This window comes from Patella vulgata, chromosome 3 (genome assembly GCF_932274485.2).
Source record: "Patella vulgata chromosome 3, xgPatVulg1.2, whole genome shotgun sequence".
Lineage (NCBI taxonomy): Eukaryota > Metazoa > Mollusca > Gastropoda > Patellidae > Patella > Patella vulgata.
The window spans coordinates 83,776,155-83,802,359 of record NC_065881.2 but is presented as its reverse complement, the minus strand read 5'-3'; the positions used below and the strand labels follow the sequence as shown (position 1 = coordinate 83,802,359).

Below are 26,205 nucleotides of genomic sequence, written 5' to 3'. Positions count from 1 at the left end.
AATGTATCTTTAATACCTCACATTTTTTTTTTTACTTTGATTGATTATTATTCAATCTTTATAGGAAGCTGTAGTAATCTAGTATGATGGTATATGCATACAAAAATACAATTTATGTCTGCGGTCTTTAAGTAGCTAAGTCTCTAACTTAATATCATCCAAAGTCTTACAAATTGAAAATTGTCAATTCAAATCAACATTGATGTTGTGATCTTACCGAGAAAAGGTAGGTTTCTGATATCCAATATTTAAGACAAAATAAATATTTTACCATTGGTACACAAATCGTGTACTATAGTGCGTTTCAGTGTCATTTGTAACAAGTGATCAGAAAGAATGAGGCTAGACATATTCCACAACTCATGTCAAACGATGACGCCATATCTTATCTGGAGAGCATGCACAATAGACTGGAATAACCAGATGCTAAAAATTTCCATTCGGTTGAGACTCATGCCGTATTTCGCTGGACAGAACTGATTTGAAATTAGAGTCAAAACGGAAACAATTGAATGTAAATCAGTTTATATACAATCAGATTACATTATTATATGCGTTGCGACCCATGGGTCAATTTCTAGGTCCCAAATATTGGTGATTTTGCTCCTTTAAATTACCTCTTGTTGCCAACAAAGTTTTTCGTGCGACAGTTAGATTATGGGAAAGCTTTGTAGCAAAAAATGACACAACAGAAGAAATCAATTCTTGGCTGTGATAAAGTTGGTACCATATGAAACCAAAATAAATATGTAACCACTTGAATTCAATACACAAGAAACCGGTCATCGGTTGTACATCTTGGATGTAGTAAATATTACAACCCTACACATCTCCTGGCTATTTACCAGGTCCTTCAGGACAAGTTAATGTTGACTCCATTTAATGGTCTTGAGATCTATTCCCTCCTGGACCATCTCCCACAATGGACTAAAAAACACAAAATTAGAATCATATATAAAAAAAATGGATGATAGAGACTATTCGCCACCCCCACCCCCATCCTCCAAGTTTTTAATAATAAGCTTATCTTTAATCAATCTGATTGAAATATAAGGTCTATATTTCGTTTCTTTAATCAATCTGATTGAAATATAAGGTCTATATTTCATCTAAATGACAGCATTCTGATCAAAATACAGATCTATATTTTTTTATACTTTCGATGGCCTACACTACATGAAGATCTGACCAGTTGTACTAGGAGGTCGAGTCAGGGGTCATGTAAAACGAGACAGGATCTGTGTTCTAATCAGATTGATCTTTACTCTAAGATATAAACATTGGATGACTCCGTTTACTTTAATAGTACCGTAAATGCAGGAGAACCACACATCATACAAAACAAAACTGACACGACAATCCACCTGACACACAAATACATTGCAAGACATAAACAACAAAATCAAATGGATCCAGGGGCCAGCTGTAAGCAAATTAAAGGACAATATTGGTGTCAGTCATTACTTCAGTCAGTTATATAGAAGGATAACTCGTATTTGTCATGTTTGTTGTCACTTTCCATTTATTCAAGGGTTTGTTACACATCTCCCGTAACAATGATCTCTGTGTTATATTTGGAATGTGTTTAACCAGTTCTATCACATACGTAATAATGACTAACACCAATATTGTCCTTTAAGTATTGGACCAATGAGCAGACTCCACTAACATACCTCATTTCTCGTAGCCGAGTGGCGTGTTCTATACATTTTTCTGCTGTGTAATCAACTTCTTCTTCTGTTGTAAAACGACCAATTCCAAATCTAAAAATACAAAATAAATCTCACTTGAAAGTCTGCAATCTATGGTTACTATAGTAACGAAATGAAATGAAATGGGGTTTAACGTCCTACTGTTTTGCTCCGAACTGGGCTAATGAGACGGGCATACGCCATACAGTGTGCTATGAGGGAAATTTTGCCCGGACAGCGGCACTACGGCCTACTCTTTATCGAATTCCAACTGCCAAGGGATCTTTTACGTGCACGCCAATGTGTACACGGGACCTAGACAGCTGTCCTTGTCAGGCCCTCCGTCCTGCATCACTGACAAGGGGGAACCACTATAGTAACGAGGCAGAGAAAGAGAAATGAGGATAATAAATGAGGACTTACAGTCCTACTGTTCTGCTCCGAGTCGGCTAATGGAGACAGATATATGACGACCGTGTGCTATGAGGGAAATATTGCCTGGACAGCAGCATTACAGCCTGCTCTTATTTCAAATTCAAACTGTCAAGGGTTTTTTTTATGCACACGCCAATGACTACACAGGACATTTTTTTTTGTCCCATCCAAACTACTAGACACTGTTCCTAATCCTTGGCGAAATAAATTTATACTTAAATCAAGTGGTCCATGGTCTTGTGTAATACTCAGTGGACCATGGCATCATTCTGGAGTAATACTCAGTGGACCATGGTATCATTCTGGAGTAATACTTAGTGGACCATGGCATCATTCTGGAGTAATACTCAGTGGACCATGGTATCATTCTTCAGTAATACTCAGTAGACCATGGTATCATTCTTCAGTAATACTCAGTGGACCATGGCATCATTCTTCAGTAATACTCAGTGGACCATGGTATCATTCTGGAGTAATACTTAGTGGACCATGGCATCATTCTGGAGTAATACTCAGTGGACCATGGTATCGTTCTGGAGTAATACTCAGTGGACCATGGTATCGTTCTGGAGTAATACTCCGTGGACCATTGTATCGTTCTGGAGTAATACTCAGTGGACCATGGTATCATTCTGGAGTAAAACTCAGTGGACCATTGTATCGTTCTGGAGTAATACTTAGTGGACCATGCCATCATTCTGGAGTAAAACTCAGTGGACCATGGTATATTTCTGGAGTAATACTTAGTGGACCATAGCATTGTTTTGGAGTAATAATACTCAGTGGACCATGGTATTGTTCTGGAGCCCGACAAAAGGGAAGCAATGACGTCTGTTCAGGATTGGATTGATGAATTGGATTAAGGCAGATTAAGTAGTTAATCAAGGTAGGTGTATTGGCGGTATAACACGATAAATATGTTGATCACTAAATTACCTAATCAATCCAGCGTATTATCAACGATAATCGGGTTGAGTGGTAGATATACAATCAGTACACTATATTAATTTTGGAATATTGAATATTATTCACCATACCTTGATGTCCGATTGGGCATATTCCTGGTCAGACAATTTAGTATGTTTGGAAAATAGCGTAGGACATGTCCGGAATATACGTGAGAAATCCCATCACTGCATTGGTCCATGGTATCATGAATTATAACTAAATTAAATGGACCCATACTGTACCTACCTGATAGATGAATGTGCTAAATCTTCATCAGTTCCAATGGCTCTTAATACATACGATGGTTCTAATGATGCTGATGTACAAGCACTGAAACACAAGATTTTAAAAATAGGTTGCCAGGCAACAAAACATATGCCAACTAACCAACTAAATTGTCTCTGAAACACAACATTCTGCTAGCGTGTTGGCAGGTCTCTTGTGAGGTCAATAATACTGGCATCAGACAAACATAATTTCTGCATCAGACAAATTTACCATTTGAATGGCACTATTCTACTGTTCATTATATCTGTGAAGTCAGTAAATCATTCTAGTTTTGAGTCTAAGCAACCACTGTGGTCCCTTCAAATAGATGCTTTCAACCCCAGGACATTCTAGTTTTGAGTCTAAGCAACCACTGTGGTCCCTTCAATCAGATGCTTTCAACCCCAGGACATTCTAGTTTTGAGTCTAAGCAACCACTGTGGTCCCTTCAACCAGATGCTTTCAGCCCAAGGATATTCTAATATTGAGTCTTAAGCAACCCCTGTGGTCCCTTCCATCAATATAAAACACATTAATATTATTATATAGTGGTAAATTGAATATCATTGTGGTCTGAAATCTATTCTAAATAGATATAAGTTATCTCCCTTATATTGTAGTTCTCCTGTCGTTTTTAGTAATAAATATATAGATTAGAATTCTAACATGGAAAATTGTTGTGTATCACTTTTACCCAGATGTTAAGTGTAACATCCTAAGATCTGAAGGGTTTTAACACTTTGGCCCTTGAGACAATTTTGGGTCTTTATAAAATTGTCTCTTCAATTTTGTCTATAAAGTCAAATCACATGTACTTAATGAACGTGGGTATAGCTATTCGTAAAAAAACAGTGATATTTTGGTCAAATTATAATCATTGTTAAAATAGTCATCAAATTCTTGCTGTTTATTGACCTATGGTTGATAGACCAAAAACAGGCAATGTTTCCTATCTTATTTGTGGGGGGGGGGGGGGGTGGATGGCTGAATGGTTAGCGTGCGCGCGCTGTATCATAAAGTCTGTCATTGAGTCGACTGGCAGGGTTTCGAATCCCCGGTTGTACGTGGCAAGGAGTAGGGTCGCCTGTCCAACCTCGTGGGTTTTCTTCGGGTCCTCCGGTTTCCTCCCACTGCTAAAGACCCCTACGCGCAAGCGAATTATGTAAATAAAATTAAACCATATGTTAGTCCCGAAATGACCTAGTTTGTGTTGAGTGGATGTTAAACCTCTCTCTCTCTCTCTCTCTCTCTCTCTCTCTCTCTCTCTCTCTCTCTCTCTCTCTATCTTATTTGGGAGAAATAAAGAGTTTTATTCCTTATATGGGTTGGAAATTAACGTCTAGGTTATCGAAGACCTGCAGAAATTAGGGGGTATAAATTAGGGTGTAGAGGCGAGCTGGATTAGAGCTCACCCAGAAATTCCTACCAGCCATTATCATTGAGAACGAGGAACCTGGAAAGCCAGTACAACTTAGAAATAAAGTTGTGAAACTGTTTTATGCTGTAGTCTTATTAAAGATCACCAGAAAGTAAACACAACAAGAAGAAGTCCTATAGTACTACAAGGGGGGATGGATGGCTGAATGGTTAGCACATGCAATCTGTATCATAGGGTCTGTCATTGATTCCCTGGTTATACGTGACAAGGAGTAGGGTCGCCAGTCCAACCTTGCGGGTTTTCTCCGGGTTCTCTGGTTTCCTCCCACTGCTAAAGACCCCCTACACGCAAGCGAATTATTGAAACCTCATTTCTCTCTCTCTCTCTCTCCCTAAGATCTCAATATAAAATTATACAAACCTTCCTGAAGATACAGCTATATCTTTAATAGCCATTAATAAACTTTCACCTTCGACATACGCAAATGACAGATTTAAACAACCTGTAATATACAGAATATAAAACAAAAATGAAAACGAAATGTGGTTTAACGTCCTACTGTTTTGCTCCGAACCGGGTTAATGAAGACGGGCATACGCCATACAGTGTGATAGGAGGGGAATTTTGCTCGGACAGTGGCACTACGGCCTACTCTTATATCGAATTCCAACAGTGTGTTATGAGGGAAATTTTGCTGAGACAGCAATTGAATTTCAACTGCCAAGGGTTCTTATACGTGCAAGCCAAGGTGCATACTGGACCTCGTTTTTTTTTTGTACCATCCTAAAGACTAGACCCTGTTTCCTACCAGGCCCCCATCCTGCATCACTGAAAAAGGGAAACCACTCTTGATAACCTTGGGATCTTCTCAGCGAACATCTGGATCAAAGGTCTGGCCTCCTGGTGGGTAAGTCAACACTTTACTCACAGAGCTACTGCTGCTCTCCTTCTAGATATAAACATGATATCATAAAAAGTCCCCCTTAAACTTTGATGATGATGATGAATGATGAATGATAATGATGCTGCTGCTGTTGTTAACAAGAATAGGAGGATAACAATGATGATGATAACAATGATGATGACAACAGTGATAACAATGATGATGATGATAACAATGATGATGACTTACCAGGATAAGTTTCTTCAGGATCACCATTTCTAATAACATGTGGAACATTTGACACGATTTTTTCTAATAATCTCTTTGATAACATATTAACTCTTCTAGAATCATACTGAAACCAAAATAAAAATTACAACAATAAAATACTTTCTGAATAGTCTGCAAAAGACTGGGTGTATTGTCAATACAAATTATAATTGTTCAATTTCACAGAAATTTTAAACTTTACTCCAGTTCCCCTGAAACCTGGGGTGTGGGATGGCCGAATGGTTAGCACGTGCGAGCTCAATCGTAAGGTCTGTCATAGAGTTAATTGGCATGGTTTCGAGTCTGGGGTGTACGTGACAAGGAGTAGGGCCACCAGTTCAACCTTGTGGGTTTTCTCCGGGTCCTCCGGTTTCTTCCCAATGCTAAAGACCCCCTACGCACAAGCAAATTGTTGAAATAAAATTGAACCATGTGTTAGTCCTGAAATGACCAAGTTTGTGTCACGTGGACTCTCTCTCTCTCTGTCTGTCTGTCTCTCTCTCTCAACCCTACAAAACTCTCTCTCTTTCAACCCTAATAGTGTAACCCTAATATTTAATGGCTGTAAGAATAATTTGAGTTGAGTGGACATTAAACCCCATTTTCCCCTTTCTTTCTTTCTTTCTTTCTTTCTTTTAGAACAGCAGAACAGAAATGAAATGAAATGGGGTTTAACTGGGCTAATGAAGACGGACATATGCCATACATCGTGCTATAAGATTAAATTTGCCATGGCCTAATCTTATACTGAATTCCAACTGTCAAGGGTTCTTTTACGGATACGCCAATCTATACACAGAATCACAGTTTTTAGTCCAATCCAAACAACTTTAAGTTTTCATTTGCCAGGCCCTCCATCATGCACCAAGGTGGAATCATGTAGGAAAATCTTGACGGGATCCTAATAATATTTAATGGCTGCAAAAAAAATTGTATCAAATACCTCCATTTCTTCACTGGCTAATTCACAAGCAGAACCTAAACCTACAACAAGAGGGGTCGGGACAGTTCCACTCCTCATTCCACGCTCCTGTCCTCCCCCTGACTGCGGTGCTTCAACACGAACTCTCGGTCGTCGTCTGACATACAACGCACCAACACCTATAATATATTACAGTAATTGATATAATTAACGACTGTGAGTCGTTTTAAATCTTAACTCTAAACTTTCTTAACCCGAAACTTGCTTGTTTCAAAACCATGATCTGTAAATAAAACAGTGTCTTTGAAATTGTATTAACACACTTTATAAATGACTATATTATTATAATATTATTAAAATAAAGACGTTACATTGTCCTTGATGATGGCGTAACATTACTTCAAAAAAAGGAAATGAAATGAAATGGGGTTTAACGTCCTACTGTTCTGCACCTAACCTGGGCTAATGAAGATGGGCATACGCCATACAGTGTGCTATGAGGGATATTTTGCCCGGACAGCGGCACAAGGGCCTACTCTTATATCGAATTCCAACTGCCACAGGATCTTTTATGTGCAAGCCAATGTGTACATGGGACCTCAATTTTTCATCCCATCCGAATGACTTGACAGCTATCCTTGCCAGGCCCTCTGTCCTGCACCACTGACAAGGGGAAACCATGTCGGAAAATCCCGATGAACTTTCTCGGCCAATGCAAGGATCGAACACGTGATCTCCATCTAGCGAGCCAGCTTCTTACCCAATTAGCCACTGTGGCTCCATATTTCAAATAAAGGAACGGAAGGGGGAATGGTAATACACCCTTAAAAGAGCAGCAGAAGCTGGACAGGCTGGTACCTACTGGATCTGAAGATTCATTTGACAATGGGTATGTCAACCCGAAATGATATGATAAATAATTACCTACCATATCTATGTAAGGTTTGTTTGTACTGCTGTTGAGCGGGGATTTTTATATAAACATTCATTCCAAATAATAGTATAGGCAGGGAGCAGGACAATAAAATGGTCGGCAATTGTCCTCGCTGGCAACTGTCCAGCCACATTGGTTTTTTTAGCTTTGTCTTTACTGGCAACTGTCCAGCCGCAATAGTTTTTTTTTAGCTTTGTAAGGAATCCCGACGACCAGTAGATGTACAAGCTCGAGATCCCAACCACAAACACTTGAATCAAAGCGTGTATATTGAACTACTCAAGCCCGCTTCAAGAAGAAACACAGCTTATATTAGAAGATAATTAAAACCTACCTTTTGGTCCATATATTTTATGTCCACTAATAGACAGAAGATCAATTTTCATATCATTAACATTTACTGGTATTTTACCCACTGCCTGGGCTGCATCCGTATGGAAGAAAACTTTCTTTGATCTACATAAAGCCCCTGAAAAGATAAAGTAATCAATAAATAACATCAGCATTGATCAACTCCACATTTAATTTCTCTTACATAACACAGGTAATATGAAGAAAGAGAGAGAGAGAGAGAGAGAGAGAGAGAGAGAGAGAGAGAGATGGGGTTTAATGACCACTGACACAAACTAGGTCATTTTGGGACCAACATATGGTTCAATTTTATTTCAATCATTCACTTGCGCATAGTTGTCTTTAGCAGTGGGAGGACACCAGAGGACCCTGAGAAAATCCATGAGGTTGGACAGGTGACCCTATTCCTTGTCACATACAACCGGGCAATCAAAAACAAGGCCAGATGACTCAATGACAGACCTTATGATACAGTGCGCACGTGCCAACCATTCGGCCATCCAACCCCCCGTAATGTGAAGGAAGAATTTTGATCAGACATTAGTATGCATGTATGGAATGGAGTTTTACATCCATACATATAAACTAGGTCATTTTGTCCGGACAATGACATTTCCTTCTTCTCTTCCTCGAATATTCCAACTGTCAATGGTTCTTTTACGTGCACGCTGACATGTTCATGAGACCTTGTGTTTACATACCTTCCGAATTACTAGACCCTGTTCCTTGCAAAGCGGAGAAAGAGAGAAATGGGGTTTGACGTCCACACCACATAAACTCGGTCATTTTGGGACTAACCTGGTACAATCTTACTTCAATTATGCACTTGCATGTAGAGGTCTCTTCAGTAGAGGGAGGAAACCAGAGAAAACCCACGAGATTGGGCAGACAACCCTACTTCATGTCACTTACAAGTGTGGGATGAAAACCATGTCATATGAGTCAATGATAGATCTAAAACCCACACATTAGACCATTCATGTACAACCTTGGGGATAGACCTTGTGCACATGTATCTAAATCAGAGAGACAGAGGTTACACATAGGCATAGCCTGTTCCCCAATCCAAATTCAGATTTACCCAATAAAAAAATATTGTTTATTAAAAAAAAAATGTCAGACCTTATGATCTAAAGTGCACTTGTTAGACTAGTCAACCATACCCCCCGCACCCCCAGTATGAAATGAAATGAAATGGGGTTTAACGTCCTACTGTTCTGCTTCGAACTGGGCTAATGAAGATCGGCGTACGCCATACAGTGTGCTATGAGGGAAATTTTGCCCGGACAGCGACACTAAGACCTACGCTTATATCAGATTCCAACTGTCAAGGGATCTTTTACGTGCACACCAATTTGTACAAGGGACCTCGGTTTTTCATCCCATCCGAATGAGTAGGCAGCTGTCCTTGTCAGGCCCTCCGTCCTGCATCACTGACAAGGGGGAAACCATGTCGGAAAATCTGGATCAACTTTCTCGGCCAATGCAGGGATTGAACACCCGACCTCCAGGCTAGCCAGCCAGCATCTTACCCACTTAGCCACTGTGACTCCCATAAATATTTGAAAGCATACCTTTGTATTTTTAAATACAAGATAATTTTGATTATTTAACATGTCAGGTATTTCCAAAGAATTTACTACACGTGTTCATTACACACACGCCATGATGAATGGTTCCAGTGACCCATGTGTCGTCAACTTTGACCCTATCGGCACACAGCATGGCACTCAAGTGATAATATAAACAATTTTACTATACTGTCTATTTTAATATTATATCTACATCAGCACATCAAACTGATTTGTTTCATTTTGAGACTTTTTATAGAGTGACCAGGTAAATAAATACGATAAAACAATTAATTCGTCAATCAGTCGAGGCTATCTCATGCTTTGCAGTAAGTGCTAATAATGACGTAATGTATACAAATCTTCGAGCGGGAATTAAAGGACGTTAATTTACCGTGATATATTATAAATGACATGTGCTATATGAAGTATTTATATGGTCTTTAGGTTTTGAAGGTCAGATATGATATGAAAACGAATATCGGTTTGTAGTTTTTTGAACCGTTTCACCAGTGCAACCGAAGCGTGACCGGTTAACCGAGTAGCCGTATACAACCTTAATTTTTAGGCAATCTATTCTATGATCTTTAATAAAAAACGATAGGTTGGCAGGCAACAAAACATATGCCCAAATATTGAAGATTAAATCTTGTACCTTGTCAAACTATGGACTAGTGGATATTAGTGCCTAACAGTAGACTACTAGCCCTGGGCTAGTGGATTCAACAATTTTTTTACGCCCCTGGTGACTCCCCCGCCCAGTAAGAAGAATTTGTTTACCTATATCAGCTACTGGTTGTTTAACTCCTATTTCATTATTTACTGTCATTATAGATACGAGAGATGTTTCTGGTCGGATTGTTTCTTCTAATAACTACAAATATACACAAAATATTATAAACATTTTACATCAGCTCATCAGATCTGATATCCATACCTACATACAGTCGTGGCCAAAAGAATGGTTGGATTTCTTACGTGTAAACTCACTGGATCATATATCGGTCTTCAGATGGCAGATATATGATCAAATGAATTTACACGTAAGAAATCCAACCATTTTTAAGCGTGTTTCTATTCTTTTGGCCACGACTGTACGTTATTCATTTGACATGAGAGAGAAGATCAAATAAGGTCAAAAAAACAAAAAAACATTAAATCAGTGACACTTTGAATTAGCAAAAAGCACAACTACTATATTGGTTGAGTGTGTTTATGTGCTATGCGCCAGAATGAGCCCATTTCTCTTAAATTTCGTTCGATATGCTATAACAAACATTTACAAAACATAAGACTATATGTCAATACCTTCCTATCAACAAGGCGGGGTTGCATGGCCGAATGGTTAGCATGTGCACGCTGTATCATAAGGACGGTCATTGAGTCAAATGGCGTTTGTTTCGATTCCCCGATTGTAAGTGGCAAGGAGTAGGATCGCCTGTCCAACTGATAAAGACCCCTACACGCAAGCAAATTATTGAAATAAAATTGAATCATGTTAGTCCCGAAATGACCTCATTTGTGTCAAGTGGCCGTTAAAACCCATCTCTCATATCAATAAAACTATTTAGGGAAATGTGTTAATAAACCTTTTAGTGGTGCAGGACAGAGGGTGTGGCAAGAAACAGTGACTAATCAGTGACAAACACCCAAGGGCATGTGTACATGTTGGCATGCATGTCGAAGAACCCTTGGCAGTTTGGATTCGAAATAGGAGTAGGAAAAAGCGCCACTGCTCCGGCAAAATTTCAACATAGCATGCTGCATGGTGTATGCCTTCTTCTTTAGACCGGTGGGAGCACAAAAACAGGATGTTAAACCCCATTCCATTTTATATCATGTTAATAATTCACTTTCTTATCAACAATACCATCAATCTGAAATACAGATCTACATTTCGTTCCATTTTCTTATACTTTTGATGGCCTCTACGATCTGACAGGATGTTACGGAAGGTCGCACCAGAGGTTATACGGGTGGCTTTTGACCCAGTGACGTCTGGCATTTGATTAACCAATCAGCATTGATGTTTCTAGTGGGTTATCCACAGTTTCGTGCACCTCACGCCAAAAAGCACCTCGCGCCAAAAAACGTCGCCGTAACAGACCATTTCATTGGCTTATCCCTCACTTCAACCAAAATGCCGGTAATATAACAACTCTTCCAGATCCTAGTGTAGTGAAGACAAATAAAACCAAATTTTGAACTATAAAAAATGGAACGAAATAGGATCTGTGCTTTCATCAGATTGCAATACCATTTTAACATTATGTTAATAATTTACCTTCATATCAACAATACCATTTTGTTTAACTGGTAAATATGTGACATCAAAACCTTCTCCTTCTAAAACACGACAAGAATCTAACACACATTTATGTTCCTGAAATTAAAAAAGTTTCTAGAAATTAATCAAGATGTCAGGTACTAATGACGTTTGCAGAGGTGGGAACTTGGACATAAGTTGCATCAAAAACTCCACTTGGAAAATTTATTGGGACTCGAGACTCGACTTGGCAGTCATGGCGACTCGCAACTTGAAAGAGCATTGGACTCGAGTCGCGCGAGGGGGCATAACTCTAAGTTACCTTATTCACCATAAATTGCTGACTAATTTGATGAACAGGTGACTTGAACGGGATTCGATCTTTGTGAAGATTTGGGACTCGACTCAACTCAGTACTAAAGTCAGTGACTTGGGACTCGACTCGGAATCAAGGTCCCGCAATTTGTTCCCACCTCTGCTGGGCGTTTTGCCGTCCATGTGTTAGAAATATCCATAATAATAACACAGCAAAAAGATACATGATAGGCACCAGCCTTAATTTGTGCCAGAAAATGTCTGTCACAGGTGCCTTATTTCCAGGCTCATTAATCCCGAAGTGTCAGGGCGGTACAATGGTTGAGTGGTTTAACATGTGCGTTTTAGATCATAAGACCTATCATTGAGTCAAGCTGGATGTTTTCGATTCCAAGCTTGTACACAGCAAGGAGTAGAGTCAAGTGTCCAACCTCGTGGGTTTTCTCCCGGGTCTTCTGATTTCCTCCCACTGCTAAAGACCCCTAGCGAATTATTAAAATAAGGTTGTACTATGTGTTAGTCCCGAAATAACCTACTCTATGTGGAGTGGATGCTAAACCCCAGGGTCCAACTGTGCCCATAACATATGACTGGAATTAAAGTCTACTTACCGTTTGTGTCGTTATCACATGAGTCTTTTTACTTTTATAAAATCGGGCCACGCCTTTTATAGCTATATTATTTGATTCTGTTGCACCACTTGTAAAGATTATCTCCCTTGGGTCTGCTCCTATTAAACTAGCAACTTGCTGAAAATACAGCATCAGTTTATTGAATGGTAACACTTAGGCCATACAGGTGTGTGACTGTGTGGACAGGTTGTGTAGATGGGGTGGATAGAAGGAAGCAAGTTTGTTTTGGACCCAAACTACAAGAAATCGGTCAGACAAATACCTTTCGGACTAAAAACGTAAATTTATAAGTCACAATTAGCACAATATCTGAATACCCGACAAAATTGTAATGAGGAATCTTAAACATGCATTATGCAAGAGCAAAATCTGCTAATTACAAGTCTTTCTTTAGGCCTGAAATGTTATCTAAATTATCAATTAGACATTGATTAACTTATCCAGACCATAATAAACTCTCGATGTCAAGGCTAGCCTTCGATGTTGGCTGGATTACATTCCTATATGCCGCTAATAATTAAATAAAAAAAAAGTGGATAATCGAGACTAAGCTGTTTATATTAATGATTTTAGTAATGATGACCGAGACTATGCCAAAATTTCACCCGCTTCTTTCTCGGCTCATAGTGGATCAATTTGACTGAAATTTTCAGCAAATTACCTTTACACTATCTAGTTTTTAACTATTATAGCGAGAACTGCCATCTCGTTATCTTATCTCCCATAATGTATCTTTAAAGGGACAATAACATTCTTGCTAGCTTGACAGCTCCAGAAAATAAAAAATAGCCTTATTCTAAGTACTAGATGTGTTAGTGTCCTACCTGTTGTGTAAATTATCCATTAAATCCTATTTTACTTGTCCAGAGGGTTCAAATATATTTTTAAATCCAAGTCACATTTGAAAAGCTTTCCGTCAGGCTTTTCAAATCATTTAGTTGAATTTTTCCAATTTTCTAAATGAGGTGTGTTAAGATGAAATTTGTATCATCAATTAATTTGAATATTGTAAAATAGTACAATTTGTTGACCAGAATAAAGATTGGGACATATTATTCAGTTACAACAAGAGTGGTATTGAGCCTTTAATACATAATCATTCATTAACTCACTTTTCTAGCATTTTCCATGGCTGTTTCACTTTCCCAACCATATGCATGTGTTCTGGAATGTGGGTTTCCATAGTAACTCACTTGATATGGCATCATAGCATCCAACACTCTTGGGTCCTTGAAAAATGAAAACAATTTTAATTCTGAGAAACCATAAACATCCACTACTTTGGTTTTCCAAATCTGGCATCTTTTAATTTGAGCAATTGTATCAGTTTTATTTCAAAATCTACAGTCAAATAAGAAGTTATTTCCAATAAATGTATTAGTTACAAAAGAATTTAAAGGGGGCAAGTTTTTAACTCAATATCATCCACAGTCTTCGACATTGCAAACACGACTCATTTGTCAATTTAAATCAACATTGATGTTGTTATCTTATAGTGAAAAGATGGGCTTCTGATATCAAATCGTTTTCCAGAATGCTTTCAAGCATCATTTGTAATGTAAGTGACTCTATGAACGAGACTAAACATATCCCATGTAGGAGAACACTACCGCTGTAGCTTAGACTGGAATAACCAGACACCAAAGGCTTTCAATCATTTTGGACTCTTCGTGTATTCCGCCGAACATAACCGAACAGTAAAAACAGAAATGATTGAATGTAAATCAGTTAACATGCATTCATATTAAATGCATTGCGACTCATTTGTGTCCATTTCTAGGTGCCAAAAAGTAGCGATTTAGCTCCTTTAAGAATCAACAATACATGTCAAATTTCTTAGTGGCAACTGGCAAGCCTGGAAATACATGCAAAGCACCTGTCATTTTGTCCAGCACAGAATTTTGTATTTTCTCTGATTTATTGATATTTTTAATGACATGTCCATCACAATATTAAAAATATCAGGTCTTACATGAGTAGTGTCTGACATTCTGTCACATACAACTAAACTCATTATATTCACGCCTGGCTACTGGAATCCGTCCAGTCACTCCCCCACCTCCTTAATCTGCCATTGTCTGGATTCAGTCCAGTAATTCCCCCACCTCCTTAATCTGCCACTGTCTGATTCCCTATTAATGTGGCTATATCAGGGACCATATCCATGGCTACCTACATGTACTTACCAATGGTGTTGTAGCTTGAACATCTAAATAAAGAGGTCTCCTATCTTGAGATGGCAATTCTTTTTTGATTTCCAATTTTTCTGCAGCTGGAATAATGAAAGGAATGGGGGTTGAAAGTCCTGTCAATACACCATGTGATAGGACGATCCTGTCCAAAATCCAACCCATGACACTTCATGCATGAAATCGATACACCTCTACCAAGTGAGCCCAAGGGAATTCCCTACTACCAAAGTACAAAGTCAGTAGAAAGCATGTTTAAACTCAAGACAACACAAACACAAGACAGAACACACAGCATGCAGTGAGTGAGAGAGAGAGAGAGAGAGAGAGAGAGAGAGAGAGAGGGTTTAACATCCACTCCACATCCACTAGGTCATTTCAGGACTAACATATGATTCAATTTTTCAATTTTATTTCAATAATTAACTTGCACTTATCGGTCTTTAGCAGTGGGACCCGAAGAAAACCTTCCTACAAGCAATGTATGTGTAACACATAGGCTATTGTTTACTGTAGTACTAATTGGATGATAATGTTAAATAGGCCTTAAGCCTATTCATATAATATTTGATGACAGAGGTAATAAGTTGCAAAAGAGTTTATTCCAGTTCACGATGATCAAAACTACAACTCAATGCTATGTCCTCCCACACTGACAACCACAAGTCAACTGACCTCTCTCACTGGAGTGCACACACTCCCACACATACAACCTGGCTTACATTAAAGGGACAACACATATAGTATGATACTATAAGACAATAATATTATAATTATAACAGTTTTTAAAAAATGTACATGTATTTTTTTACTTGTTAAACTTTAATCTCTTGGTTAGCGAGTTTGCCAGTTGGCAACAAAAATTCAGTTTTTTGTTGAGAGTTATAATTAGTTTTATAACTTGAACTTTGTTTTCCCTTTAAATTATTATCTTTATTTTTATACTATAGGCCTATTTAATTTTAATTATATAACAACGCATGGAAATATAAACACTTGATCTATATGGACGTTTTAAACGACTTATAATTTGAAAATAATCTTTAATAAAGCAAAAATTATTCATCAAATAACACTAAAAATTGATCTTATATATAAAAATTTTGCAAATTTGAAATTATATAATTCACGAATCACAAACAGTACACGGTGAGTGACAATTTGCGATACTAAGACCTACCTGCATTTGCAGCATTTTCTGATGATGTTTGAACCGCTCTTGAAATGACAGCACCTCCATTCTTTAGGAGACGTGATGACCTCACATAGAATCTTGAAATAATCATGATTTTTAAATGCCTTGGACTAGAAAATCAGGAGTAAATGGCACCGAGTCGAAATAAACAACGTGCAAAATATTATGACGTCCTTGACCTTGCACTTACAGAAAACCCTCTAGCGACCTCTAACGGAATTGACGTTTATCAATGGAGCATGCATTGAAGTAGTGAGGTAAACGTGAGAATGTAGTGATTTAGAAACGCTCTAGTTTCAGTAATATCGTAGCAGAGAAATGTTAAAGTGTGTTAGACATTATATTAGTAAAAAGCACAAGGGACAAATTGATATTGTTAAAGAATGGATGAAAACAAGTTCAGGAACCGCAAGACATTTTTCGGTTGGAAGTCACTCCAACGACAGGTCGAATCCTAGTATTTTTACCGTTGGCTCCAGACATTATAAAGGTCTTGATGATTCACAGTCTCCAAGATTGACACCTCACCAAGTGACAACAATATTACGCCTAAATGAAACTTCGATAGAAGAAAACAATGGCGCTATTCGCGGTTTCGAAACAAATCAATTGAGATCGAACAATCCAATTGAAGATCGCAGAGGAGAGGCCAAGCTTCCCCATGGAAATAAATATTTATTTGGGGTTTATGATGGGCATGCAGGATGTGCATGCGCTCAAGCACTCAATGAACGCTTGTTCAATTATTTAGCAGTGGCCTTGTCGCCATCAGAAGTTGTGGAAAGAGTGAAAAATGGTGAAATTGATCTAGACAAAGAATTGTTACATTGGTATCATGGCGGTGTTGAATACAGACACTCAGAGCTTCGAGAGTTATACGATAAAAGCTTGAGAAAGTTCGCAAGGGAAAACTTAACTAATTTTAGTGACGATCAGTATGTGCCTGACATTTTGATGCAGGCGTTTCTCCGCCTTGATGAAGATATCGGAAGTGAAGCCTTGCCTGTCACAACTAATTCGGTGTTAAATGGTAATACCAGTTCTGTTCTGAACACGGAGCTATTGACGATAGCGTTTGCTGGAGCCGTTGCGTGCGTAGCGTATATAGATGGTACAGATATGTTTGTGGCAAATGTTGGCGATTGTCGTGCCGTTCTCGGAGTAAACAAAGGGGCAGATAACTGGGAAGCAAAGGAACTGACCCAACAACATGACGCAAATAACGAGAGTGAGGTTAACCGAATACTGAAACAGCATCCTAACGAATCTAACAACGTAATAAAAAATGGTCGATTATTTGGGGATTTAGCTCCATTCCGCGCATTTGGCGATGTTCGCTACAAATGGCATGCGAAAGATCTGAAACACATTATGAACACAAACCGATTTCCTCATTCGTTTATAAGTGTCTATGGTGATAAACTCCTCCCTAATAATTATAATACTCCGCCATATTTAATAGCAGAACCAGAAATAAAGTATCATCAACTTTCACCGAAAGACAAATTTCTTGTTCTGGCGTCTGATGGACTCTGGGACATGATATCGCCAGAAAAGGTGATTCAGTTAGTTGCTGGTCACATGGACGGACGACAGGTTTTAGTAAATTTTGATTTGCCTAGAGAAAACATGACGCTCGGTGCCATCAACCAGTTGCTGACTCAACGAAAGAAGAGTTTTGCCAATAAAACAGTGGATTCAAACGTTGCGACACATCTTATTCGTAATGCCATTGGTCAAGATCACCTCCAGTTGTCGGCCCAGCTAACATTACCCAACAGTATATCACGGTTTTATCGTGATGATATTACAGTTACTGTCGTGTTTTTTGATTCAGATTATATCATGGACAATGTTACTTAAAATTTAAAACAATTCTTTTAGAATATGTTATTGGTAATTAATTATAGATATTTAAAAATAGATATTCAAAGTAGATAAGTCTCTAACTCAACATCATCCAAAGTCTTACACGTTGAAAATATGTTAATTATATACTGGTACAAGTTTACAATAACTGTCTTGTTTTCTGGTTTATAATATTATTTATAACAATTGTGTTCTGAAAACATGTTCATTACATACCGGTGTAAACATTTATTAAAGATACATTATGGAAGATAAGATAAAGAGCTGGCAGTTCTCACTATAATAGTGAATATGCTTCAATCTAAGCCGAGAAAACCTTGTTTTAAAATCACTGTAGCCTCAATTTTTATTGTTACCGCTTTCACGATAATTAACAAAGTCTTGATTATTCATTCTTATGGTTAATCATCAATGGGCGTTGAATAGCAGATTGGATTTAAAGTCAGTGAAAATCGGACTCATAAGATGGCATCGAGAGTTGATTATGATCTTTTAATGTTAATAAATGTCCAATGAATCGTTTATATCACATTTCAGGCCTAAAGAAAGACCTACAATAGGCAGATTTAGCTCCTGCATAATGTACATGTCTGTTTAAGCAGAGCTTTTTTCAATTTATATAGAAAACAATAACTAGTTGCCCCTTATTCACGAAAACTTAAACTAAGATACAATCGAAATTTTAAGAAATACTGCAATTCGATTGGCTGACCAATATGCAAATTGGATATATGCAAATTGATTTTACTGGTCAGCCAATCGAATTGCAGTATTTCTTAAAATTTCGATTGTATCTTAGTTTAAGTTTACGTGAATAAGGGCCCAGATGAATACTGATGATCAAATATGATTTTTATGAATGAAAAGAGTTATCCTAAATACTAGTGCTAACGTACATGTAAATATCTGAATATACAAATTTGCATAGTTTTTCCAATTCTATACAAACCATTTTCTTTTTTTATTTATTTCTTATCCGGTGTCATTTAAATGTATAACCAATAGAATATTTTAATAATGACTTAAAATATTCAGATGGTAAAATCTGAATTTGATGTGACCACTATTTAATGTCCCATTTAGTCTTTGCATGTAATATTAATAATAATATTTCCATTCAGGGGTGGATCCAGACAGCGGGGGGGGGAGGGGGGAGTCCAAACCCCACCCTGCTCAGCCACATAAAAAATTTTGTAAAACAATGGTTGTGTGCTTTATCCTTTATCATCAGATGGCGGGATGGGGTTGGTATTCAAAGCGCGAAATAATGATAAAGACAAGACATGTGTGATATCACAATTAATGCTTAGCATCAATAAAATTGAATCACAATGGATTTCTCTCTTTAAAAGCTCAATGTGTATGTATGTCTACGTAATTCAGAGACGATGATGGCATCATGCATTGTCTACTGTCAAATTTCCTTAAAAGAAGCCTGGCGGCCCCCCACCTGTAATAATTCCTGGATCCGCCCCTTCCATTATAAAGTGTTAGATGCTCAAAACCTGCTCATAGTGGCTCAATAGGCCATGGGAGTCTAAAATCAAAAGTTGTAGGCATCTAAATGACAGCATTCTGATCAAAATACAGATCTATATTTTTTTATACTTTCGATGGCCTACACTACATGAAGATCTGACCAGTTGTTTTGGGAGGTCACGTTAGAGGTCATACGAGTGGCTTTTGACCCTATGATGTCGGACATTTGATTAACCAACCAGCATTGATGTTTCTAGTGGATTACCCACAGTTCCGTGCACCTCGCGCCAAAAGCTTACCATAACAGACCATTTCATTGGCTAATCCCTCACATCATCCAGAACACGTCAATGCTAACAACTCTTCCAGATCCTAGTGTAGTAAAGACAAGTTAAACAAAATTTTGAACTATAAAAAAACAAAACGAAATAGGATCTGTGTTTTAATCAGATTGAAATGACAGTTACATATAGAATACCGGTGTTTGAATTATTTTAAGTCTGAAATGAAATTATACTAATTGTACTAATTGTTTTAATTATAATGTGTGTATATGAGACTATATATTTATTTGTTATTTAGTTTGAATGATTTATTTAATGATATAAAATATACTACTGTCTGAGCCATGGTAAAAAAATATAGTGTTTACGTCCCAAGTGAAATGGGGTTTAACGTGCTACTGTTCTACACTGACTGAGCTAATGAAGAAAGGCAAACATCATACAGTGTGCTATGAGGGAATTTTGTCCGGACAGCGACGTTACCACATACTTATATCAAATTCCAACTGCTAAGGGATCTTTTGCATGCACGTCAATGTGCACACAGGAATTCCAACTGCCAAGGGATCTCTTGTGTACACAGGACCAGTTTTTCGTCCCATCCGAACGACTATATGTCATCCCTTACCAGGTCCTTTGTTCAGCACTGGGGATCATGTGGCTAAGTGGGTAAGACGCTGGCTCGCTAGCCTGGAGGTCGGGTGTTCGATCCCTGCATTGGCTGAGAAAGTTCATCCAGATTTTCCGGCGTGGTTCTCCCTTGTCAGTGATGCAGGACGGAGGGGCTGACAAGGAAAGCTGTCTAGTCTTTCGGATGGGACGGAAAACCGAGGTCCCGTGTACACATTAGTGTGCACGTAAAAGATCCCTTGGCAGTTGGAATTCGATATAAGAGTAGGCCGTAGTGCCGCTGCCCGGGCAAAATTTCCCTCATAGCACACTGTATGGCGTATGCCCGTCTTCATTAGCCCAGGTTAGGAGCAGAACAGTAGGACGTTAAACCCCATTTCATTTCATTTCATTTGTTGAGCACTACTGACAAGGGGGGACCACGCTGGAAAATCCTGATGAACTTTCTCAGCCAACACTGAGATCGAACACGGGACCTCCAGATTAGGGAGCCAACATCTTACTCACTGCGACTGGCGTAGTTTCGAATCCCCGGTTGTACGTGGCAAGGAGTAGGGTCGCCTGTCCAACCTCGTGGGTTTTCTCCGGGTCCTCCGGTTTCCTCCCACTGCTAAAGACCCCTAGGCGCAAGCGAATTGTGTAAATAAAATTAAAACCATATGTTAGTCCCGAAATGACCTAGTTTGTGTCGAGTGGACGTTAAACCCCATTTCTCTCTCTCTCTTACTCACTGAGCCACCATGGCTCTCATGTCCCATATGAACAATTTATTTAAAGATACATTAAGGGAGATTAGATAAAGAGCTGGCGGGGATGTCGTGGCTAAGTGTGTAAGACTCTGACTCGCTAGCCTGGAGGTCGGGTGTTCGATCCCTGCACTGGCCGAGAAAGTTCATCCATATTTTCCCGCGTGGTTTCCCCCTTGTCAGTGATGCAGGACGACGGAGGGCCTGAACAAGGATGGCTGTCTAGTCCTTCGGATGATATGAAAAACCGAGGTCCCATGTATGCATTGGAATGCACGTAAAAGATCCCTTGGCAGTTGGAATTCGATATAAGAGTAGGCGATAGTGCCGCTGCTCGAGCAAAATTTCCCTCATAGCACACTGTATGGCGTATGCCCGTTTTCATTAGCCCAGCATAGGAGCAGAACAGTAGGACGTTAAACCCCATTTCATTTCATTTTCAAAGAGCTGGCAGTTCTCTCTATAATAGTTAAAAACTACATAATGTAAAAGGAATTTGCTGACAATTTCAGTCAAATTGATACACTCAATTTTAGCGATTAAATTTTCAGCCTAGCCTTGATTATCATTACTTAAGTCGGTACGATAAAAAACAGTCTCGATTATCCATTTAATGATTAAATCATGAATGAAAGTTTACCAGTAAATCGAATCATAATCCACTAAATATCGCAGGCTAGCGATGACATCGAGAATTGATTATGGTCTGGATAAGTTAATTAATGTCTAATTAATAATTTAGATAACATTTCAGGCCTAAAAAAAGACCTGCAATAGACAGATTCAGCTCTTGCATAATGTATGTTTAATGGAGCTGTCCAAGTTTTATTTGGGAGAATAAAACTGCTTAATTTTGTTTGAAAGTGCTTTACAAACCTTTATCTTAGTCCCCAAGAAACTACATGTACCTCAAATTATGTAATAAATTTTTATAAACTAAAAAAACGTCAGCTTAACTCTGGGTTTGAAGATTGGCGTCCTGGCTACATCATACAATGTGTCCGGACTCCGGATAAAACAAGACTATGCATGAGCAGACATACCGCATACAAACAATCACACTGATCAGCAGTGAATTTTCACTTGGCCGCTAATGAGACGTCACGTGTTGAAAGTAATCATCTTTTACAGAGATATTAGAAGACTTTCGTAATCCTCTGTGAAACAGATTGACAAACAATAACAAAAGACAGGACACAAAGGTACACCTCAGATCAAGGGAATGGATACAGGACAAAATATTTTTATTGTTTTACTATGGTTCAGACAGTAATTAGTGTTAATTTTTACTATAATAGCAGGTTGATGTAGATTTGTTGTCTGATAATACAGATCTATTTTTCGTTTCGTTTTTTTTTTATACATTCGATGTCCTACACTACATGAAGATCTGACCGGTTGTATTGGGAGGTCGCGTCAGGGGTCATATGAGTGACTTTTGACCCTATGACTTCAGACATTGATTAATCAATCAGCGTTGACGTTTTCAGGGGTTTACCCACAGTTCCGTGCAGAGCACACTAAGAACTCGCCATAACAGATCGTTTCATTGGCTAATCCCGCACATCAACTAGAACACCTGTTATATAACAACTCTTCCAGATCCTAGTGTAGTAATGAGAAGTAAAACGAAATTTTGAACTATAAGAAATTAAACGAAATAGAATCTGTGTTTTAATCAGAATCAAAGTTAATTAACCCTACATGTATTTCCGGAAGCTGACAACGACTTCCATTGAACTAGTACTGTGTCAGTTAACCTAAAATGATGAGAAAATTTTAAAGTAGCATCCCTGGTAAAGAAGGAAATTATATTTTTGAAATAGCTCCAGGGATGCCATTTAAAAATTTTCTTATCAGACATTTTATTTGGGGTTAACAGACACACGTGGAGAGAGAGAGATGGGGTTTAAAGTCCACTCGACATAAACTAGGTGATTTCGGGAATAACATATGGTTCAATTTTATTTTCTTATCAGACATTTTATTTGGGGTTAACAGACACACGTGGAGAGAGAGAGATGGGGTTTAAAGTCCACTCGACATAAACTAGGTGATTTCGGGAATAACATATGGTTCAATTTTATTTCAATAATTCGCTTGCGCGTAGGGGTCTTAGCAGTGGGAGGACCCAGAGAAAACCCACGAGATTGGACACGCGACCCTACTCCTCGTCACAACCAGGTAATCGAAACCATCCCAGTCGACTCAATAACAGACCGTATGATACAGCGCGCACGTGCTAACCATTCGGCCATACACCCCCCCAACGCACGTAGAGCACTATTGATGCATTAGCTTTCTGGTGATCGAACATCTCAGATTCATCAGGGTTTTTTTCTTGCAATTGATGGACATTGCATCAAGTTCTTGTATTGATCTTTTAGAGGAATTTAGTAACTGGATTGAGCAATGAACTATAACACATACATGGAAGAACATTTACTGATTTATTTAGGCGACGTTTCAAGAAAGTAGGGAGAATACTCTTCTAAAAGTCGGCCAAATAAATCAATAATTGTTCTTCTGTAAGTATGTGTTACAGTTTATTATTTGTATTGTCTTTAGAAATTACTATATTTAAACAAACAAATAGACATACTTATGTATTGTTAAATGGTCGAGAGCGAGACATTGCGTAATATATTGTAACAACAAGAGGGCCATGCGCCCCGAGTGTTTTTACAATATATTACGCAATGTCTTAAGCTCGAGACCATTAAACGACTTAAAATACAAACACATGCTTTCACAGTGAAATACGTCATGCGAGTCCAATATTTCACTACTATAAATAATATACAATTGGCAAGTTGCCCATACGATTATTTGAAATAATGGTACTCCAACATCAAAGGGTGATGTCACATCTGTATTTTAAAGTCATTGATTGTCATTGTATATTACACGGCTTACTCAAAGATTTTTTAGTCTGCTTTAAAATGTACTCAAATTAATTACTCTATAATTATTAGAGAAAACAGCTATCAACTGTAACTAATCTCCTAGTTTGGATTTAATTGAAATGAAAAAGGACAATAAAGATTTTACACAACACTTATAGGTGACTTTGGCATGTTTATCCAGTCTGCAAGGGGGTTGGATGGCCGAATGGTTAGCACGTCGCACTGTATCATTAGGTCTGTCATTGAGTCAACTGGCGTGGTTTCAATTCCACAGTTGTACCTTACAAGGAGTAGGGTCACCTGTTCAACCTCATGGGTTTTCTCTGGGTCCTCTCTCTCTCTTTCTGCAGCAAAATTTTAAGAATAAAATGAAACGGGGGGTTAACGTCCTATTGTTCTGCTCCAACTGGGCTAATGAAGAGGAGCATACGCCATACAGTATGCTATGAGTGAAATTTTGCCCGTACGGCGGCGCTAAGGCCTACTCTTATATCGAATTCCAACTGCTAAGGGCTCTTTTACGTGCAAGCAAACGACTAGACAGCAGACCTTGTCGGACCCTCTGTAGTACACCACTGACAAGGGCTGCCATGTTGCTGTACTTGGGACATGACTTATTTTCTTTGGTAATTGTGGGTATTGGTATATACAGTATATTGATAAGGTCTGTCATCGAGTCAAGTGGCGTGGTTTTGATCTCGCACTTGTACATGACAAGGAGTAGGGTTGCCTGCCAACCTAGTAGGTTTTCTCTGGGTGTTTCCACTGCTAATGACCACTTAGTGCAAGAGAATTATTGAAATCAAATTGCACGATGTTTGTTCAGAAATTTGTGTTCAATAAACATTTAAGTACATTTTTATTCATCGTCTCTATGTTACTAGTGCAACTACACGTAGATCTAGTATGACTCCATGGTTTCCAACAACTTTAGGCAATGAACGGTTGATTCCGATGACAATCCACAAGAGGAATGAAATGGGGTACGATTCTGCCAATGTTGACACGAGCCTCAGTTTTTTGTCTACACGTTTTCCCTTGCCAGGTCATCCATCCTAAATAGGAACCACGCCAGAAAAAACCTGATGACATTCTCAGCTATTACCAGGGCCCTTATTCACAAAAACTTAAACTAAGTTACAACCAAAATTTTAAGAAATACTGCAACTTCATTGGATATATGCAAATCGAATTGCAGTATTTCTTAAAATTTCGACTGTATCTTAGTTTAAGATTTCGTGAATAAGGGCCCAGGAATGATCATCTCAGGTTAGCAAGCCAATGTCTAACTTAGAAACTGCAGCTCCCCATACAGACGAGAATGCTGGCAGGGATTAGATCACATGTGTTCCTAGCACCATGGGGTAGAATTCAGAAAAATATTCAAAAACATTTGTCAACTTATTTTAGTTGCCTTGGGTTTTGTTCCAAACATCTAACTTAACAGTTCAGTATGTCTTCTGCTAAATAGAGAAATGGGGTTTCATGTCTACTCAACACAAACTAGGTCATTCCGGGACTAACAGATCAAACTGGGTCATTTTGGGACTAAAACATGGTTCAATTTTATTTCAGTAATTCGCTTGCGCGAAGGGGTCTTTAGCAGCAGAAGGAAACCAGAAGACCCTGAGAAAACCCACAAGGTTGGACAAGTGGCCCTACTCCTTGTCACATACAACCAGGGAATTGAAACCACGCCAGTTGACTCAATGACAGGCCTTATGACACAGTGCGCACATGCTAACCATTCGGCCATCAAACCCCCCCACTAAATAGAGAGAAATGATATGTCAACGTTCGACACAATGTAGGCCATACTGTTGCTCTCAGGCAAAAATTTCGCTCATACTACACAACATGTCATAATACATCTGTCTTTATTAGCCCAGTCAGTGCAGGAAAAAATAGATGGCAAGACTCACTTTTCTGATCAACTCCGAAATCAATTACTCAATGTCCAGCTTGAAAATTCCAAATGGACCTTTAAATTAAAGCCAACCAATGGCTTCAAACCAAGGACTGCCTTAGAAATGTGGGATCAAGG

The 26,205-nt window shown here is 38.5% G+C and overlaps 2 protein-coding genes and 1 long non-coding RNA gene across 3 annotated transcripts; 2 read left to right on the top strand and 1 right to left on the bottom strand.

The window, feature by feature from the left end:
- Nucleotides 1–508: 508 nt before the first annotated feature.
- Nucleotides 509–16,432, bottom strand: LOC126816461 (cysteine desulfurase). The gene is made up of 13 exons (XM_050543065.2): nucleotides 16,233–16,432; nucleotides 15,050–15,135; nucleotides 13,976–14,092; nucleotides 12,843–12,980; nucleotides 11,935–12,033; nucleotides 10,431–10,524; nucleotides 8,063–8,197; nucleotides 6,816–6,973; nucleotides 5,852–5,957; nucleotides 5,140–5,221; nucleotides 3,321–3,404; nucleotides 1,674–1,763; nucleotides 509–927 (listed from the first exon to the last, which is right to left on the bottom strand). The coding sequence occupies exons 1-13, from the start codon at nucleotides 16,336–16,338 to the stop codon at nucleotides 864–866; spliced, it is 1,359 nt and encodes a 452-aa protein (XP_050399022.1). The 5' UTR covers nucleotides 16,339–16,432; the 3' UTR covers nucleotides 509–863.
- Nucleotides 16,433–16,466: 34 nt separating this feature from the next.
- LOC126816457 (pyruvate dehydrogenase [acetyl-transferring]-phosphatase 1, mitochondrial) lies at nucleotides 16,467–18,778 on the top strand. Its single transcript, XM_050543057.2, has one exon. It carries the CDS (start codon nucleotides 16,566–16,568, stop codon nucleotides 18,108–18,110), a length of 1,545 nt encoding a protein of 514 aa, XP_050399014.1. The 5' UTR covers nucleotides 16,467–16,565; the 3' UTR covers nucleotides 18,111–18,778.
- Nucleotides 18,779–18,869: 91 nt separating this feature from the next.
- LOC126816497 (uncharacterized) lies at nucleotides 18,870–24,316 on the top strand. Its single transcript, XR_007678418.2, has 2 exons — nucleotides 18,870–23,189; nucleotides 23,309–24,316. It is a non-coding gene; the product is annotated as an uncharacterized LOC126816497 (long non-coding RNA).
- The last annotated feature ends 1,889 nt before the right edge of the window (nucleotides 24,317–26,205 follow it).